The sequence below is a fragment of the Engystomops pustulosus genome, chromosome 7, assembly GCF_040894005.1.
Source record: "Engystomops pustulosus chromosome 7, aEngPut4.maternal, whole genome shotgun sequence".
NCBI lineage: Eukaryota > Metazoa > Chordata > Amphibia > Anura > Leptodactylidae > Engystomops > Engystomops pustulosus.
The window spans coordinates 54,451,981-54,467,494 of record NC_092417.1 but is presented as its reverse complement, the minus strand read 5'-3'; the positions used below and the strand labels follow the sequence as shown (position 1 = coordinate 54,467,494).

Here is a 15,514-nt window from a genome sequence, read left to right as displayed (position 1 = left end):
GGACTATTGATAAGTCCCAGGGAGGGGTCCTGATAGGACATTTAGGACTTCGTCTAGTGGATGCTCTAAGAAACCGTCTTACCCACCTATGGTCAGCCAGAGAGACGTCGAAGAAGACGCTGAGGGCTGAGACTTGGACCTTTAGTGTGCTGGTCTTTAGGCCTTTGGTCAACCCAGCTTGAAGAAACTCCAATATCTGTTGTATGTTAGGGGAAGACAGATTAGGAATTTCAGGATGGCAAAAGGATACAAATCTTTTCCAGATTTTGTGGTAGATTGCTGAAGTAACTGGCTTTCTACTTGCCTGTAATGTTGCAATGACTTCTTCTGAAAGACCTTTAGCCTTCAGCATCTGTTTCTCAGGATCCAGGCTGATAGATGGAGTGATTCTGGATTGGGATGATGAACTGACCCCTGATATAGGAGATCCTTCCTTTGAGGGAGAATAACTGGTTTTTCCAATGCCAAATTCTTCAGTGCTGGGAACCAGCTTCTTTTTGGCCAGAAGGGGACTATCAAGATAATCTTGAGGTCTTCTTGTCTTATTTTTTGCACCGTCCTTGAGATCAGAGGAAGTGGAGGGAAGGCATAGGCTAGTCTTGAGTGCCAACTGTGGCAGAAGGCATCTAGAAGGTAGTCTGGGGTATTCTTCTGTAGGGAGAAGTAATGGTCTGCTTTTTTGTTTTCTCTGGTGGCAAATAGATCTATTTGCGGTATTCCCCATTTCTGGGTTAAATGGGAGAAAACTTCCTTGTTTAGGCACCACTCGTGGGGATCCAGAGTGTATCGGCTCAGGAAATCTGCCTCTTTGTTTTCTGACCCCTTCAGATGGATTGCCGTCAGAGAAAGGACATTTTCTTCTGCCCAGAGAAAGATCTTTTTTGATATTCTCTGGAGAGATGCGGACTGTGTGCCCCCCTGGCGTTTGAGATAGGCGACTGTGGTCGTGTTGTCTGATAATATTTTTAGGTTTTGGCCTTGTACTTGATCCGAGCAGGCCTTCAGGGTTTCCCAGACTGCCTTCAGTTCTTTGTAATTTGATGATCTGTTTATTTCTGACTGGGACCATTGACCTTGAACCAGTTTTCCTGGAAGTTTTGCTCCCCAACCTGTCTTGCTTGCATCTGTCAAGATGGATGTTACTGGCCAATTGCTCCATTTTAGGCCCCTGGAGAGATTTTCCACTGTCTTCCACCAATTTAGCGAACTTTTTACCCATAGGGGAATGTTGGTTTTTCTTTCCAGATGGTTTAGATTCTTGTCCCAGGATGAAAGAATCCAATTCTGAAGATCTCTCGTATGATTTTGAGCCCAGGGAACACCGGCTATACAGGACGTGAGAAGGCCCAGGAGTTTCATAGCCTCTCGGATTGAGCACTTCTGTCTGCTTTGGAACAGTGATACCTGTAAGGTAAGATTCTTGATCTTCTCTTCTGGCAGAAGAGAGTGTTGATGTACTGAGTCCAGCAATATTCCCAGAAATTTTTGCTTGGTACTTGGTTGGAGATTTGATTTTTCGAAATTTATAATCCAACCTAGGTTTTTTAGGATTGCTAATGTCGTGTCTCTCTGGGATAACAGAATTTCTTCTGAGCTGGAGACAAAAGGAGATCGTCTAAGTAGGGGATCAGTAGTATGTTCTTTTGTCTTAGGACCGCTACCACCTCTGCCATAATTTTTGTGAACAGTCTGGGAGCTGAGGAGATCCCGAATGGTAGAGCTCTGAATTGGAAGTGTCTTACCTGGTTTTCTGGGGACCGGATGGCAAATCTCAGGAATTTTTGAGAGATGGGATGGATTGGGACGTGGTAATACGCGTCTTTTAAGTCTATAGTGCATAGAGCTGCCCCTTTGGGGATTAATGGTGTTGTGGATTTTAGAGACTCCATCTTGAATCTTCTGTATTTGATATGGGTATTTAGATTCTTTAAGTTTATGATCATCCTGTAGGCTCCGTTCGGTTTCTGAACTAAGAAGAGGGGAGAGTAGAACCCTTTCCTTTGATGGTGGGGAGGTACAGGAGAAATGACATTTTTGAGTAGTAGAGATTGAAACTCTTCCCACATGAGCAGAAGCATTTGTTGAGAGGATGTTTTTGTTGTCACAAATGTTTGAGGGGGCGGGGTATTCAACTCGATCTTGTAGCCGTCGCGTATGACTTGTAGAATCCAGGCATTCTTTATACTTTGCTCCCACTGAGAGGGGAAAAGAGCTAGTCTTCCCCCCACCCTGGCGTCATTGTTTTCGGGCAGGGTTGGGTTGGGTACTCTGGAAGGAACTGTAACCTCTACCTCTACCTCCTTTTGTGTAGCTCCATCTGCCTTGTTTTCCTTTTCCACGATAGGATGGAACTTTGTCGCGGGAATCACGAAAGGAATGCCTCTTCTGTCTGGGTTCTGGAAAGCCTTTTTTCCTATCTGCAGCTTTCTCCAGGATCGTGTCCAGTTCTGGACCAAATAGGAACTCGCCGGTAAAAGGTATGCCACATAAGTTGGATTTAGATCGGAAGTCTCCTGACCACTGCTTGAGCCAGAGGGCTCTGCGGGCGACGTTAGAGAGTGCTCCTTCTTTGGCGGAAAATCTGACGCATTCCCCTGATGCGTCTGCAATGAAGGTGGTTGCTAATTTTAGCAGTGGGAGTGACTCCAGAAGCTTCTCTCTCGAGGTTCCGCTAATGATCTGGTTCTCTAACCCGTTTAGCCAGCAGGTCATTGTTCTGGCGATAGATGTGGTTGCGACATTTGCCTTCAGATTTAGCATTGCCGATTCCCAGGTTTTCTTTAAGACACTGTCAGATTTGCGATCCATGGGGTCTTTAAGTTGGGTCGCATCCTCAAAGGGGAGGTCGGTCTTTTTTACCATCTTTGTAACCTGGATGTCCACTTTTGGAATTGAATTCCAGTTTTTTGATTTCTCCTCGTCGAACACGAGCCTATTCCTGAAATCTCTGGCCACTGATAGCCGTTTTTCTGGATCTTTCCACTCTTCCCGGATAAGGTCCTCCAGCACATTATTAACTGGAAATACTCTCTTCTTTTTTGCTCTTAAGCAACCGAAGAGTTCGTCCTGTACGGACTTTATCTCCACAGGATCTTCAATGTTTAGCGTTTCTCGGACCGCCCTTAGTAAGGTGTCCAGGTTATCCATAGGAAAAAGGAATCTAGTGTCATTTTTTTGTTCCTGGCTGTCTAGCTGTTCTTCCTCACCGCCTTGGTAGGAACAGGAAGCCCTGTCAGGGTCTGAATCCATCTCCTCCGGATTAGGTTCAGAGGGTTTGAACCTTTTAGGAGGAATTCCTTCAGAAAAGAGGGATGCAACTGTGCTCTTTACTTCAGATTTAAACATGGATCTCATCTCGTCCATGAAGGACGCTTTTTCCTCCCGCATTATGCTGTCAAGGCAGTCTCTGCATAGCGGTTTTTTATAAGATTCTGGAAGTTTATTAAAACACATGTTGCATCTACGCGATGGAAGGGTCTTAGTCTTTGACTTGTCTTCCTTCTTTTCCTCTTTTTTATCCTCTTTCTTCTCTTTATCCTTTCTCTCCTGAATGTGAGAAGAAAAAACACGAGGAAGCATAGGGGATGTATGTATATACAGGGTCCCCCCTCCACGTTCCACCCTCCAGACCCCCTTACTTACAGATGTCTGAGGAAGGGGGACTGGGTCCATACTGCCTGTGGACAAGGGAGGAGGTAGAGGTGTGAGTGGAGCGGTGATAAGGATAAGCAATCTGCCACCATGCGTTTCACTAACCTGCGCCTGTGACACACTCAGATCTGCAAAACCACCTGCGGTCGTCTCAGAAGCAAGAGAGGTCTCTAGTAGACTCGCTGCTTTTTAAACTCACCGCTCCACGCTCCTGACTCCCGAACGCCAATGACGTGAAGGGTCGCGTCACTTCCGGTGCGACGCGCGGACCGGAAGTCGTCATCCGGCCCAGTGGAATGCAAAACCGGAAGTCGTCATCACATAACCGGAAGTCGTCATCGGGGTTGGTGGAACGCAGCTGCGTTTCACCATCGGGAGCCGGAACATGTGGTGCTGCCGTAGATCGTCGCAGGACCACAGGGATTGCACCAAATACCTCTCCACGATGTCAGCCAGGAAGGAGATCGATCGAGGCCAGGAGAGGAGAGGATCTTAGTACCAGGTACCGCGCCTCTTAAAGGCGTCCCCCTCCACTCCCACCCCCCTAAGGAGATGAGAAGGAGAGAGACCCTCTCTTCCCCCTGCCTGTGTAGGGACAGGAAGAACACTGGCGAGGGATGCAGGGGGAGGGACATTTAACCTCTCTTCTTCCTGTCCCTGCAGAGGTCAAGGGGTAATCCTCCAGGTGGGCCGTCATGGGGGACGTCATGGAAAAAAAGGCTTTAAAAATTATGCAAATGAGCCTGAGGGGCTCCCGGCTACATAAATGTTAATGGAGCCTGGAGCCTCCCAGGCTGATTAGCACAATTGTTAAAGCCTTTTTTTTTGTAAAAGAAGAGTGGATCCTGCCAGAATGGCACACACAAGCATTTAAAGGGAACCTACCACCACAAATCTAACTATAAAAAGGTAGAACGGGTGGTAGGGGCATGTATGGGACGGGAGGATAGCCGTTTTTAGAGCTAATCCTCATGTCCCAGCTATCTTTATGAAAAATCTTTAATATCCTAATATGTTAATTTTCGAAAGAGGCTACTGGGGCGTTGAGTAGCCGGACATGAGGCCCCAGTAGCCTCTTTGTTCCTCCTACCATGACATCTTCGGCGTGCTGCTCCTCGCAGCTTCGCGCCCTCGTCCGAGAAGCCGGTGATCTGGTCATGCGCAGTACTTCCGGCTTTGGAGCACGTGCAAAGAACGCTGGCTTCTCGGGCAACGAAGATGTCAGGGTAGGAGGAACAAAGAGGCTACTGGGCTCTGTAGTAGCCGCGACGTGTAGCCTCATGTCCGGGTACTCCATGTCCCAGTAGCCTCCTTAGAAAATTTACATATTAGGGCAATAAAGAGTTAAAAAAGATAGCGGGGACATGAGGATTAGCCCTAAAAAGGGCTATCCTCATGTCCAATATATGCACCTACTACCAGTTCTACCTTTATAGGTAGATTCGGGGCGGTAGGTTCCCTTTAAGTGCTTGGTTTACAATCCTTGATCCTCATGGTAGATGTGCTTTAAAGAAAAGCTACCACTGAAATCCATCATGATAAACCAGGAACACTTACTCATAGATCCAGGCACTGTGACACGAATAACAAATACAAGAAGATTACCAATGACCTCCTACCTTCTAAAATTAAGCTAATATGAGCCTGAAGGGCTCTGGGTGGGGTGTTTCCAGAGGCCACCAGTGATGTCTTTTCACATACGGTTACAATTACAGGTCTTTCCTCCATGTGTTAACATCAAATTTACATTGCATTTTGTAAAGACAAATGTTAACAGCAATGTAATTGGGCAAACCCCCTCTCCTCAGCTGTTGTAATGAGTTTCAAAACGCAATGAAAACGCAACGTTTAACCGCACCCTCACAAAGACTACCCAAACCACTAAAGTGTAACTTTAAGCAAATATTTTTAATTTGCTAGTTACATAAAGAATAATTAGGGTAATATGCTTAACAAGTTTCCCATTAACAAAACAAAGCTTTTTCACAGTGAAACCTTCCTGTACAAGTTATCAAAACTTGTGCAACAAGGTAACAATGTGCTTTGGGAGTAAACTGAGCAAGGGCAAAGCCAAATCGTTTTAGAAAAGAAATGTATTTAAAAAAAAAAGAAAAGAAAAACTAAATTGCCAATGACACATATGTGTGCTACCTGCAGGATTGTAGAAGTCTTTTCTGTCTGTACAATCACATGTATCCCCCTGCCCCCTCGCATAACACCTCCTGTGCATTTCACCTTCTCATCTAAGTGTATTACAAAACACGCAGGTCCTGCCCGTGTCAGCGGCACACAATGCCTTCTCTCTCCATCAAACCCTGTCTTTGTCATTGCTAGACAAAAGGTATGTGCGCAGATTGGACTCTGCCAGGAAGGAGGCTTTATTTTGGGTTATTACATAAATACAATTTCATGCTGTGCCATCATTGAAGGCTAGAGGCGGCAAAAATAAATAAAAATTGTTGGGTGTTGGGGCATTTACTTCTGCTGCTTCAAATTTGCTCTGATCAGAGGTATGGAAGCATTCATCTAAAGCTGCGCTGTACTGGGGGTAGCTTTTATTTAACCCCTTATAGAGGACCTGCCACCTAGAAAAACTGCAATAGGAGCTGCTTACACATGGTGAACATTCGAAAACACATGCGTTTTTAAATGGACTGATAACGCATTCTTTAAAACTGTCCAAAAACGCAATGTGTGGCATCACCAATAGAGATCCCCATCAATCAGCAAAAGCAGTGCCCGCTACACAATGGACACAGACAACTTCTTCCATCGTGTAGTAACCGCATAGGCTTGGCTCCCACTTACTTCAACAGGGAACTGGGTGTCAGAGTATCCCTGGCTGTCATGGGTTTTCTGGATTTCAGATCAATAAATATCAGGTCAATGCAGGAAGAGCAGGGACCCCACACACAACCACAATATACTTACCCTGTTTATTCCAATTTTTAAAATGCTGGATCACAACTTCTTCTAACTTCTTCAGCTTTGGATGGCTGTAGATAAAGGGTTTCTTTACTTCAGATCCTTTAAGAAGAAGCAGAGGGTAAGTGGTTAGAAATAGTGTAACGCCACTGACTGGAGGGCATTGCAAGGCCTCATGCACACAGCTATATTTCTTGGCTAGAACATGGCTGCACAAAACGCAAGCAGAACATGGCCCACATAGACCTCTATGTGTACAGAGCGCAAACCAGGTCTCTGCACCGTAGCCAGGCTTGGCGGCCGCACCACAAGTTATAGAGCAGGTCCTGTTCCTGTCTGGATTTGCCATGCGACAGCTCCTCTACTGTGGAGATGGGAGCCAAGATGGGCCTCTTGTTTGCAGACAGTGTGTGCATACGGTTGTGTGTGTATTTAGCCTTCGAGAGAGCAGAGACAGACCCCTGACTGGTCACACCCAGTTGTCATTTCATTCATAAAGGGTGAGTTCACATGGTGCAGTTTTTGCATGTTCTAACCATGCGTTTCTCTAGTTTGAATAAGGTTTTTTCTTTCATTCCTGGAAGTTTAAGCAGCTGTGTAAATGTTAACATAGCTGCTTAGACTTCCAGAAAAACGGATTCAAAACAGCCAAAGCATAGTAACATGCAAAATGAGTTTGCTAGAAGTGCTATCATTGAGAAAGTCTCCATGTACGCTGATGGCACGCTAGTATATCTTGGGGATGCGGGCCCCTCTCTGGTATCCCTCCTATCCTTGATTGACTATGGGGGATTCTCAGGTCTTTGAGTTAATTAGGATAAAAATTGGTCCTCTTTCAGCTATCGGACAGAGGAGTAGCTAACCTCCCTCTCCAGCCCCAGTTCAGATAGTGTCCTGCTTTAAATACTTGGGGGTCCAGGTATCACGCAAGATTCAGGCCTACATGGAGCTAAATACCCCTCTCCTCTTTTGCCTAGGACTCCACTGTGGCTCAATCCTTGGCTCTCTCACATCTTCTCCCTCCCGGGATGGACAATGCGGGGGGCAGCAGGGATAAAGTTCCTCGGTCAGCTCCTGACTACAAACGCAGAACTGCTTAGCTTCAGTGACATGAGAGAAACAAGCAATACCCATTACTGCCAGTTTCCATTATACACAATTACGTGTTTAGGACCCAGTTTGGTTCGTCCAGCCTCACAGTGAAATTCTCAAAACTGGAAACTCTGATGAGCACCTCGGACCTCCCTATACCCCTCACTCAGGTCTACACTCACGTTCAAGAACAAAGGACTATACCATTTGATAAAGCCCTTAAATGTTGGAGAGGCGACATCCCTGACCTGTCGGATGAGGACTGGAGGGTTTATTCCTAGAACGAAGGAGAATGTGTATATTGGTAGGTGTGTGACTGCTACCACATGTATCCTTACTGAAGATGCACTGTACTGGCTGTTGCAAATATGATTACATTTGTTACTGTAATGTGGTGAAGAATAAGATGCAGCCGACTGATATGTTACTCAGTTTCAGTTTATTGTAATTGTACAAAAATGTTAAAATTTAAATAAATAAATAAATAAAAATAAACCCAAAAAGCTCCGTGTGACCACACCCAAACTAAGTACAAAGTGAGGTTATCAGTAAAGATCCTAAGGAATGGATTTATGCTGAATGTAGGAAAAGGGAGGCTTCTAAAAAGGTTTTGGAGGTGCATGTGGAATGACCGTGCAAGGAAATGAATGCACATTGCAAAGGAGAGATTGGAGCAAGACCAAAAGACAATGGGCTATGTCTGGGATGTCAGACATTCTGAGATATTCTGGGGGTAAGGCAGTGGTGAAGTTACTTGTAGAAGTATATAGTGGGACTGTACCCTGAGGTACAGCAAGATTATGGGGGACATTTATCATAGGTGCAAATAAGCACCAGAAAACCTATTTTTTTCCCAGCCATATGCATCATATTTGGGTTTATTTGGTATTAAACCCCATTCCCCCAAAATGTAGCAAAAATGTCTCAAGTTACTACAAAATGTCACAAAGAAGTTTCTAGAATGTAAGGGCAAAGAAAATTAAAAAGGAGATTCAGATGTGAGAAACAACTCAAACATTCTGCACACCTACCTAAAATGATAATGCTACAAGCAGTTCAGGCTCAAGACACAAACCTTGACAAAATGTCTAAGGCCAAGGAAATTCTAGTAAGAATACAATTGATTCAGCAGAAACACTGCCAAAAGATCCTGAATATACAGCGTCAAAGATAGATCATCAGATAGCGCTAACGACCAAGTACCAACTCGTACAAACATAGGGAGAAGTCACACTGTGCGTTCATGGACAGTTCTGGTGCGCTTTTAAATGCACTGAAAATGCATGTTTGGTTGGTTGGTTTGAATCTGTTTTCATACGGATTCCAACGCATGGTAACAACATGCAAAATCACAAACGCTTAAAATGTATGCGTTTTCAGTGCATTTAAAAACACACCAAGAGCGGTCCAAGAACGCACCGTGTAAACACACCCTTCCCTTATGAAAGTCAAAAAAAGGCTTTTAGTAACCTATTAGTAGCAGACCACGGCTTCTTTTAATATATTAGTACCGTATATACTCGTGTATAAGCCGAGTTTTTCAGCACAAAAAATGTGCTGAAAAACCTCCCCTCGGCTTATACACGAGTCATACAGTCATAAAAAAATCTTTAAAAAATAATAAACTTATATACTCACCCTCCGGTGGCCCCGACCTGCAGCGCTGCTCCCCCGATGTCCACGCGGGTCCTCTTCTGGCTTCAGCGCCCGTCTTCTGTCTTCACTAACTTCGTGCCGGGCGCCACCATGTTTTTCTCCAGGCGGCGCCTAGTATGATGTCAGCAGCGGCACTTCATACTAGGCGCTGTCCGGGGAGAACAATGGCGGCGCCCGGCACGAAGCTAGTGAAGACAGAAGACGGGCGCCGAAGCCAGAAGAGGACCCGCGCGGACATCGGGGGAGCAGCGCTGCAGGTCAGGGCCACCGGAGGGTGAGTATATACGTTTATTATTTTCTTTTAATGCTAGGCAGGGCTGTATACATACTGGGGGCAGGGCTGTATACATACTGGGGGCAGGGCTGTATACATACTGGGGGCACGGCTGTATACATACTGGGGGCACGGCTGTATACATACTGGGGGCACGGCTGTATACATACTGGGGGCACGGCTGTATACATACTGGGGGCACGGCTGTATACATACTGGGGGCACGGCTGTATACATACTGGGGGCACGGCTGTATACATACTGGGGGCACGGCTGTATACATACTGGGGGCACGGCTGTATACATACTGGGGGCACGGCTGTATACATACTGGGGGCACGGCTGTATACATACTGGGGGCACGGCTGTATACATACTGGGGGCACGGCTGTATACATACTGGGGGCACGGCTGTATACATACTGGGGGCACGGCTGTATACATACTGGGGGCACGGCTGTATACATACTGGGGGCACGGCTGTATACATACTGGGGGCACGGCTGTATACATACTGGGGGCACGGCTGTATACATACTGGGGGCACGGCTGTATACATACTGGGGGCACGGCTGTATACATACTGGGGGCACGGCTGTATACATACTGGGGGCACGGCTGTATACATACTGGGGGCACGGCTGTATACATACTGGGGGCACGGCTGTATACATACTGGGGGCACGGCTGTATACATACTGGGGGCAGGGCCTGTGACCAATGCATTTCCCACCCTCGGCTTATTCTCGAGTCAATAGGTTTTCCCAGTTTTTGATGGTAAAATTAGGGGTCTCGGCTTATACTCGGGTCAGCTTATACGGTAATCTTTTTAACAACCTAAAAACAGCCCTGGAAGTGATGCTAAACATTGTAGTGAGCTGGAGTGTTTTTGTGACTTTTTGTGCAACTTTTAACACATTTATGACAAAACTGCAACATTTTCAAACATCTGGAAACGAATGGTGAACTTTACCAAAAAAGTTGCCAAAAGGTGCTTTTGGGGTGTTTGCGGATCCGCAAAAAACATACGTAGGCTCAGGAAGGAATGAAAAACTAAAGACACATGGACCGCAATAAGAGACCCCAGATATAGCTCATGATCCATTAAACAAATGATTAACATGAAAAACCTTACAGTTAAAATAATAAGATCCACCAGAAAATATGCAACTGTTTTAACCAAGTGCAGACAGATATTCACAATAACAGAGTAACCCAGCAGGAATAATGCCGTCTCTATACAAGGGAGACTAGGCTGAAAGCTTATTCATCTACAACCCTGTAAGAGCTCATCATATAGGAAGATTAACTGCAGAGATTTAACCTGGGATAAGGTATAGATCTATAGGACCACATCTTCATAGGAATTGATGGATTTACCATGAGATTAACGCACTAAAGACTTGTAAAATGTGGATTTTAAATTAAAATGAATTAAAGAGTGTCTGGAGAAAGAGTCTTAGACTAGAGGTTTATAGAATAACACACAACTCATTTTTCAATGCAGACATAGATTAAGGTCATACAGATGTATGTATACAGATGTCACAGAAAAGAAAGAAACTGGCATGTTCCATCATATTCTGAATGTATGGTACCCCATGGCCCGGTATTAAAGACCTTTACTTACCGTTACAAGATGGAAACATTGACTCCAGCTGCTGGTAAAGAGTCATGAAGTCAGCATTTCTTCCAAGCTCACTTCTTGCTCGATTAAGTCCTAAAACACACACAAATCATATTACTGACCAGTCGGAATATAATGGTTACACATCTAAAAGGCAAGTCTTTTTGCAGCACAAGCTGTAATACAGGGGACACGTTCTGCCATTCGCATTCCTTTAACCAGGAAAAAGGAATAGGACACAGGATTTTTATTTCCATTTTACCACTTTGTACTTTGTTTTTCTACTTTGTTGTGTATAAAACTTAAGAGACTTTTTAACCCTTTCTTTATGGTAACTGGGACAAAACCGCAATTCTTTCTTTTCTGTCTAAAGGAGGTCTGCCATAAAAATCCATCATGATAAACCAGGGACACCTACTTATCCAGGCACTGCGACTGTGGTAATCTTCTTTTATGTGTTATCTATGGCCTCCTTCCTCCAAAAATCAACTTGAAAGGGCGGGTGTGCCAAGCTAAGTGCAGAGAAGGACGCACACAAGCCGAGCACCTGCACACACGCTGCTCATCTCACCTCTCCCTACCTAGGAGACCCCAGTCCAGGAAGCAGGGGCAACAGGCACCCCAATCAGTCTGCATTACAAGGTTTTTGCCCAATTCCCAAGTGGATCCCATAGCGGCTTCTCGGACCAAGATGGCGTTGCCATGTGTGTCAGCCTCTCCTTCCATCAGTCAGAGATGGTCCTGCCTCTGATGGGGCTTCATCAGCGAGCCAGCCTTCTCCCAGCACTTCAGTGACTGATAAGAATTGGGACTGGAAAGAACACTTGTGGGATATGACTCGCCATGACCTAGAGGGCCTTATTGGGTGCATAGGGGACACGCACCAAAAGATAGAGGAGGAGGTAAAGCAGAATGTGGCCCACACTGGGGTGGGTTGGAACACGTCTCGGGGCTGCTACAGCCTGTGTGGAAAAGCATACAGCTCAGCTCCTCACTATACATGCACACCTGGAGGAAATTGAAAATTGCCATAGGCAAAATAATCTGCGGATAAGAGGCCTGTCAGAGGATGTACCTCCCCAGGATCTGGACTCACAGCTTTTCCAAGAGCTCCTGGGCACATCCAGCACTCAGATTGGAAATGGATATGGTTCATCGGGCTATGGGTCTGTGAGGAACGGATCTAGCTAGACCCAGGGACATTATATGTCAAATTTACTTTTACAAGGAAAAGGAGGCCATCTTGAAGGCGGCCAGAGATAAGCAAGTCACTTACTGGCTAAATCTGGCAATATGGTTATGGAGCAGACGCATCCTGCAGCGAGAACGAAGAAGCGAGCCCATGCACAAAAAAGGGGGACAAAATGGCTGCCTTTATAGACTTATGAGACCTGCCTGCATTTTTGGGGACTTTCAAGTTGCCGCAAATTACCCTGGCAGAGTGGCCACCTCCGCACGTCCTGGCACCTGTGACATCACGAGCAATATAGAAGTTGGAGCAAAAGTTAAGATACCAGAGGCCTCCTAGAGGCACACCACCTGTTACCCTTCCAACTACTGGTCTGACTGTAGGCATTATTACCTGATGTTTGGCACTATTATGGGTTTTTGCCAGTTCTACTAGGGGATGTCACAATTAAACGCATTGGTTAACCAACTGGTAACCTATTGGGACATCCCCCAGGTTTTCTTCATCTTCAGACAGCGTCCCTGTAAAATTTTGCTATGAGGGAGTAACTAGTACGATGCAATATATTTTAGATGGCGAGACTTTGCATGCTTTTTGCTAGACTACATGAGTAGCTTAAATGTCCCTTGGAACTGAGTCATTTTTAGTTTAGAAACTGAAGGTACGGTATATCCAGTGTGAAAGTGTAGAGGTGCTAAAAGGTTCAATATGTTCTATTAACAACCTCTTATGCCTTAGGAAATTTTAAATCATAGCCTCCAATTTAATATAATTTTTAATATTGTGGGCTGACGGTTTTGTGACCATTTTCTAATATTCTTTATTAAGAAATTCTGCTTAGTTTGTGAAGAAACAAGCTGCAATGCCCCTTCGTGTAGAGATCCATATTCCAGTCTGTATAGTTAGTAACTATGGAGCCCAACAATGAACTTACATCTAATCTCCCTGTGTTTAGATGGTTCTGCGCAGAGTATTAACCCCTTCACTTTCAGCTTTGAAACTAAACTACAGCCAGGGAGACAGCAGAAAGGGTTAACACTCACTTCTCTGAGCTGTGTAAACAAGCACAAAGCAGAGGAGAGAGATAGTCTAATCAATTTTACAGCCTGGTTTCTTTACTAACTAAACTTGCATTCAGACAGCCGTAGGGGGATGTATATACAGCGACGTATATACGTCGGATATATATCCCCCATAGGCCAGTAATGGCCTCGTGGAGCAGTACAGTACAGCACACGTGCCATGTGAGCGGTGCTCAACACCTAATCCTCTCCCGGGCGCCGTACTATCGTACTACGGTACGGCAGGCACACGTTCGTCTGAAAGCAGCCTTAGGAGAATTTCGCTCACATTGCAATATTAAAATGATCTGAAATCCGTTACTTTTTATTATTATTTTTCAGCCTTCTGAAGCCTATTTTATATTAAACTTAAAGTGAGTCTCAACAAATTCATTCTAGATTATTTTTTGTTGTTGCAACCGCTAACAGAAACTTGTTCCATTCATTTGTGTGTTGTCTGTATAGCAAATGCTCTCTTTGTCTTCTTTGTTAAATGGGGCACAATACCCGATACATAAAAGGGGGTCCCCTACTTTGGATCACTTGACTTACAAATGGCCCCTAGTTTCACACGGACCTCAGGATATTGGTAATTTACTGTACTTTAGCCCCAGGCTACAATGATAAGCTGTAACAGTTATCAAAGTTGTCTGCAATTCAGCTTTATTTTTAAAGGAAAATCTACCATTTGTTTTCATACATTATGACCCAAACATATCTTGATAATGCTGTAGCTACACCGATACAGAAACATCTTGTTTAATCCCCAAACTGGGTGGTTTTGCTAAATAAAATTATGATAACAAGGCTCTGTCACTCCTGTGGCTGCTCCGGCGCTTCTCCTCTCACAATAATATGCACACCTTCAGAGACTAATGTAATCACTGTGTTGTGCCCGCCAGGCAGAAGTAATCAATCGCTGCGCCATCCACCAGCTGCTGTGTATGATTCATCCAGCTCAGGTTGATTAGTCCTGTCTGGAGCTTTCAGAAAGCTCTGTCTGATGTGTTTATCAATGGCAGGCTGAAGCAATCCAGCTTTCCCAAGGCCTTGAATGTTATAATTGTTTTTTTCAGCAAAACCACTGAACTCTGGGATTAAACAAGATACGTTTCTGCATCAGTGTAGAAGTTAGATTTCCTTTAAACCTGGTTCTGATGACAACCCAAGATTTATCACAGAGACCAAAATAAATTTGTGTGGGTTAACACATATTCAACTTAAGAACAAACCTATTTTGTATGTAACCCAGGGACTGCCTGTACTCACCCTTACTGCCATCCATTATGGAGCGTAGGTAATAAAACAGAGATCGAGTTCCCATCTGTAACAGCAGCTCATAGCCATGATACAGACTTATACACAGAGCAAAATCTCCCTCCACCACTCCCATCTGTGCGCCCTGTACAAGACAGGAGAAGTATATGAGTACACGTGTAAATTACACAGTTTCAGAAAAACATTAAAAAGCACGGCTAGATCGTGTGTGCTGAAGGTCTCTGGTGGCATCTTATCTTTCTTGTGAGAAGAAGGATTGAGCACATGGGAATAAAAGACCCCAATATTCCCGGTATGGACACCATTACACATAGGATAATTAGCTGCTCCTATCAGAATTAAAGGATTTATGCGCTATTCATAGCCCCTAGCCTACAGAGTTGGAATCTAATAATGGTACAAAATAAACCAAATGTTTGATTGAATCAAGCCTCTTCTTCCCTTTTCTTCCCTCCAAAAGTCAAAAGCCCTTTGGTTGACACTTTTTTTTTAAGAAACATTGAACATCGTTCAGTCCAAGTTTCCTTGATTGAACTTGATGGACTTGTGTCTTTTTTTCAACCGTATAAACTAAACTATCACACTATAAGAACCTCAAATGACTATAGATGGGCAATGACCTTTGATGGGAACATCACATTTGATGGAAGGATCAGCACTTCATGCAATGCTAGTCTTCCTCTCAGAGTGATAAAACCCTCTGGCTATAAGTTAATGGGATCTTTTGGGGCCACAGGTATCTGGTGGAGGATCCTACAGAT

General features: G+C 44.7%; 1 protein-coding gene across 2 annotated transcripts in view; it reads right to left on the bottom strand.

The window, feature by feature from the left end:
• FANCM (FA complementation group M) overlaps positions 1 to 15,514 on the bottom strand; it is a 103,062-nt gene that overhangs the window by 35,920 nt on the left and 51,628 nt on the right. For both annotated transcript variants that reach the window (XM_072115978.1, XM_072115979.1), the window contains exons 6-8: positions 14,745 to 14,877; positions 11,229 to 11,318; positions 6,583 to 6,678 (exon numbers count right to left, since the gene is read on the bottom strand). In XM_072115978.1, coding sequence (XP_071972079.1) covers positions 6,583 to 6,678; positions 11,229 to 11,318; positions 14,745 to 14,877 — 319 coding nt within the window. The remainder of the gene's footprint in view (positions 1 to 6,582; positions 6,679 to 11,228; positions 11,319 to 14,744; positions 14,878 to 15,514) is intronic.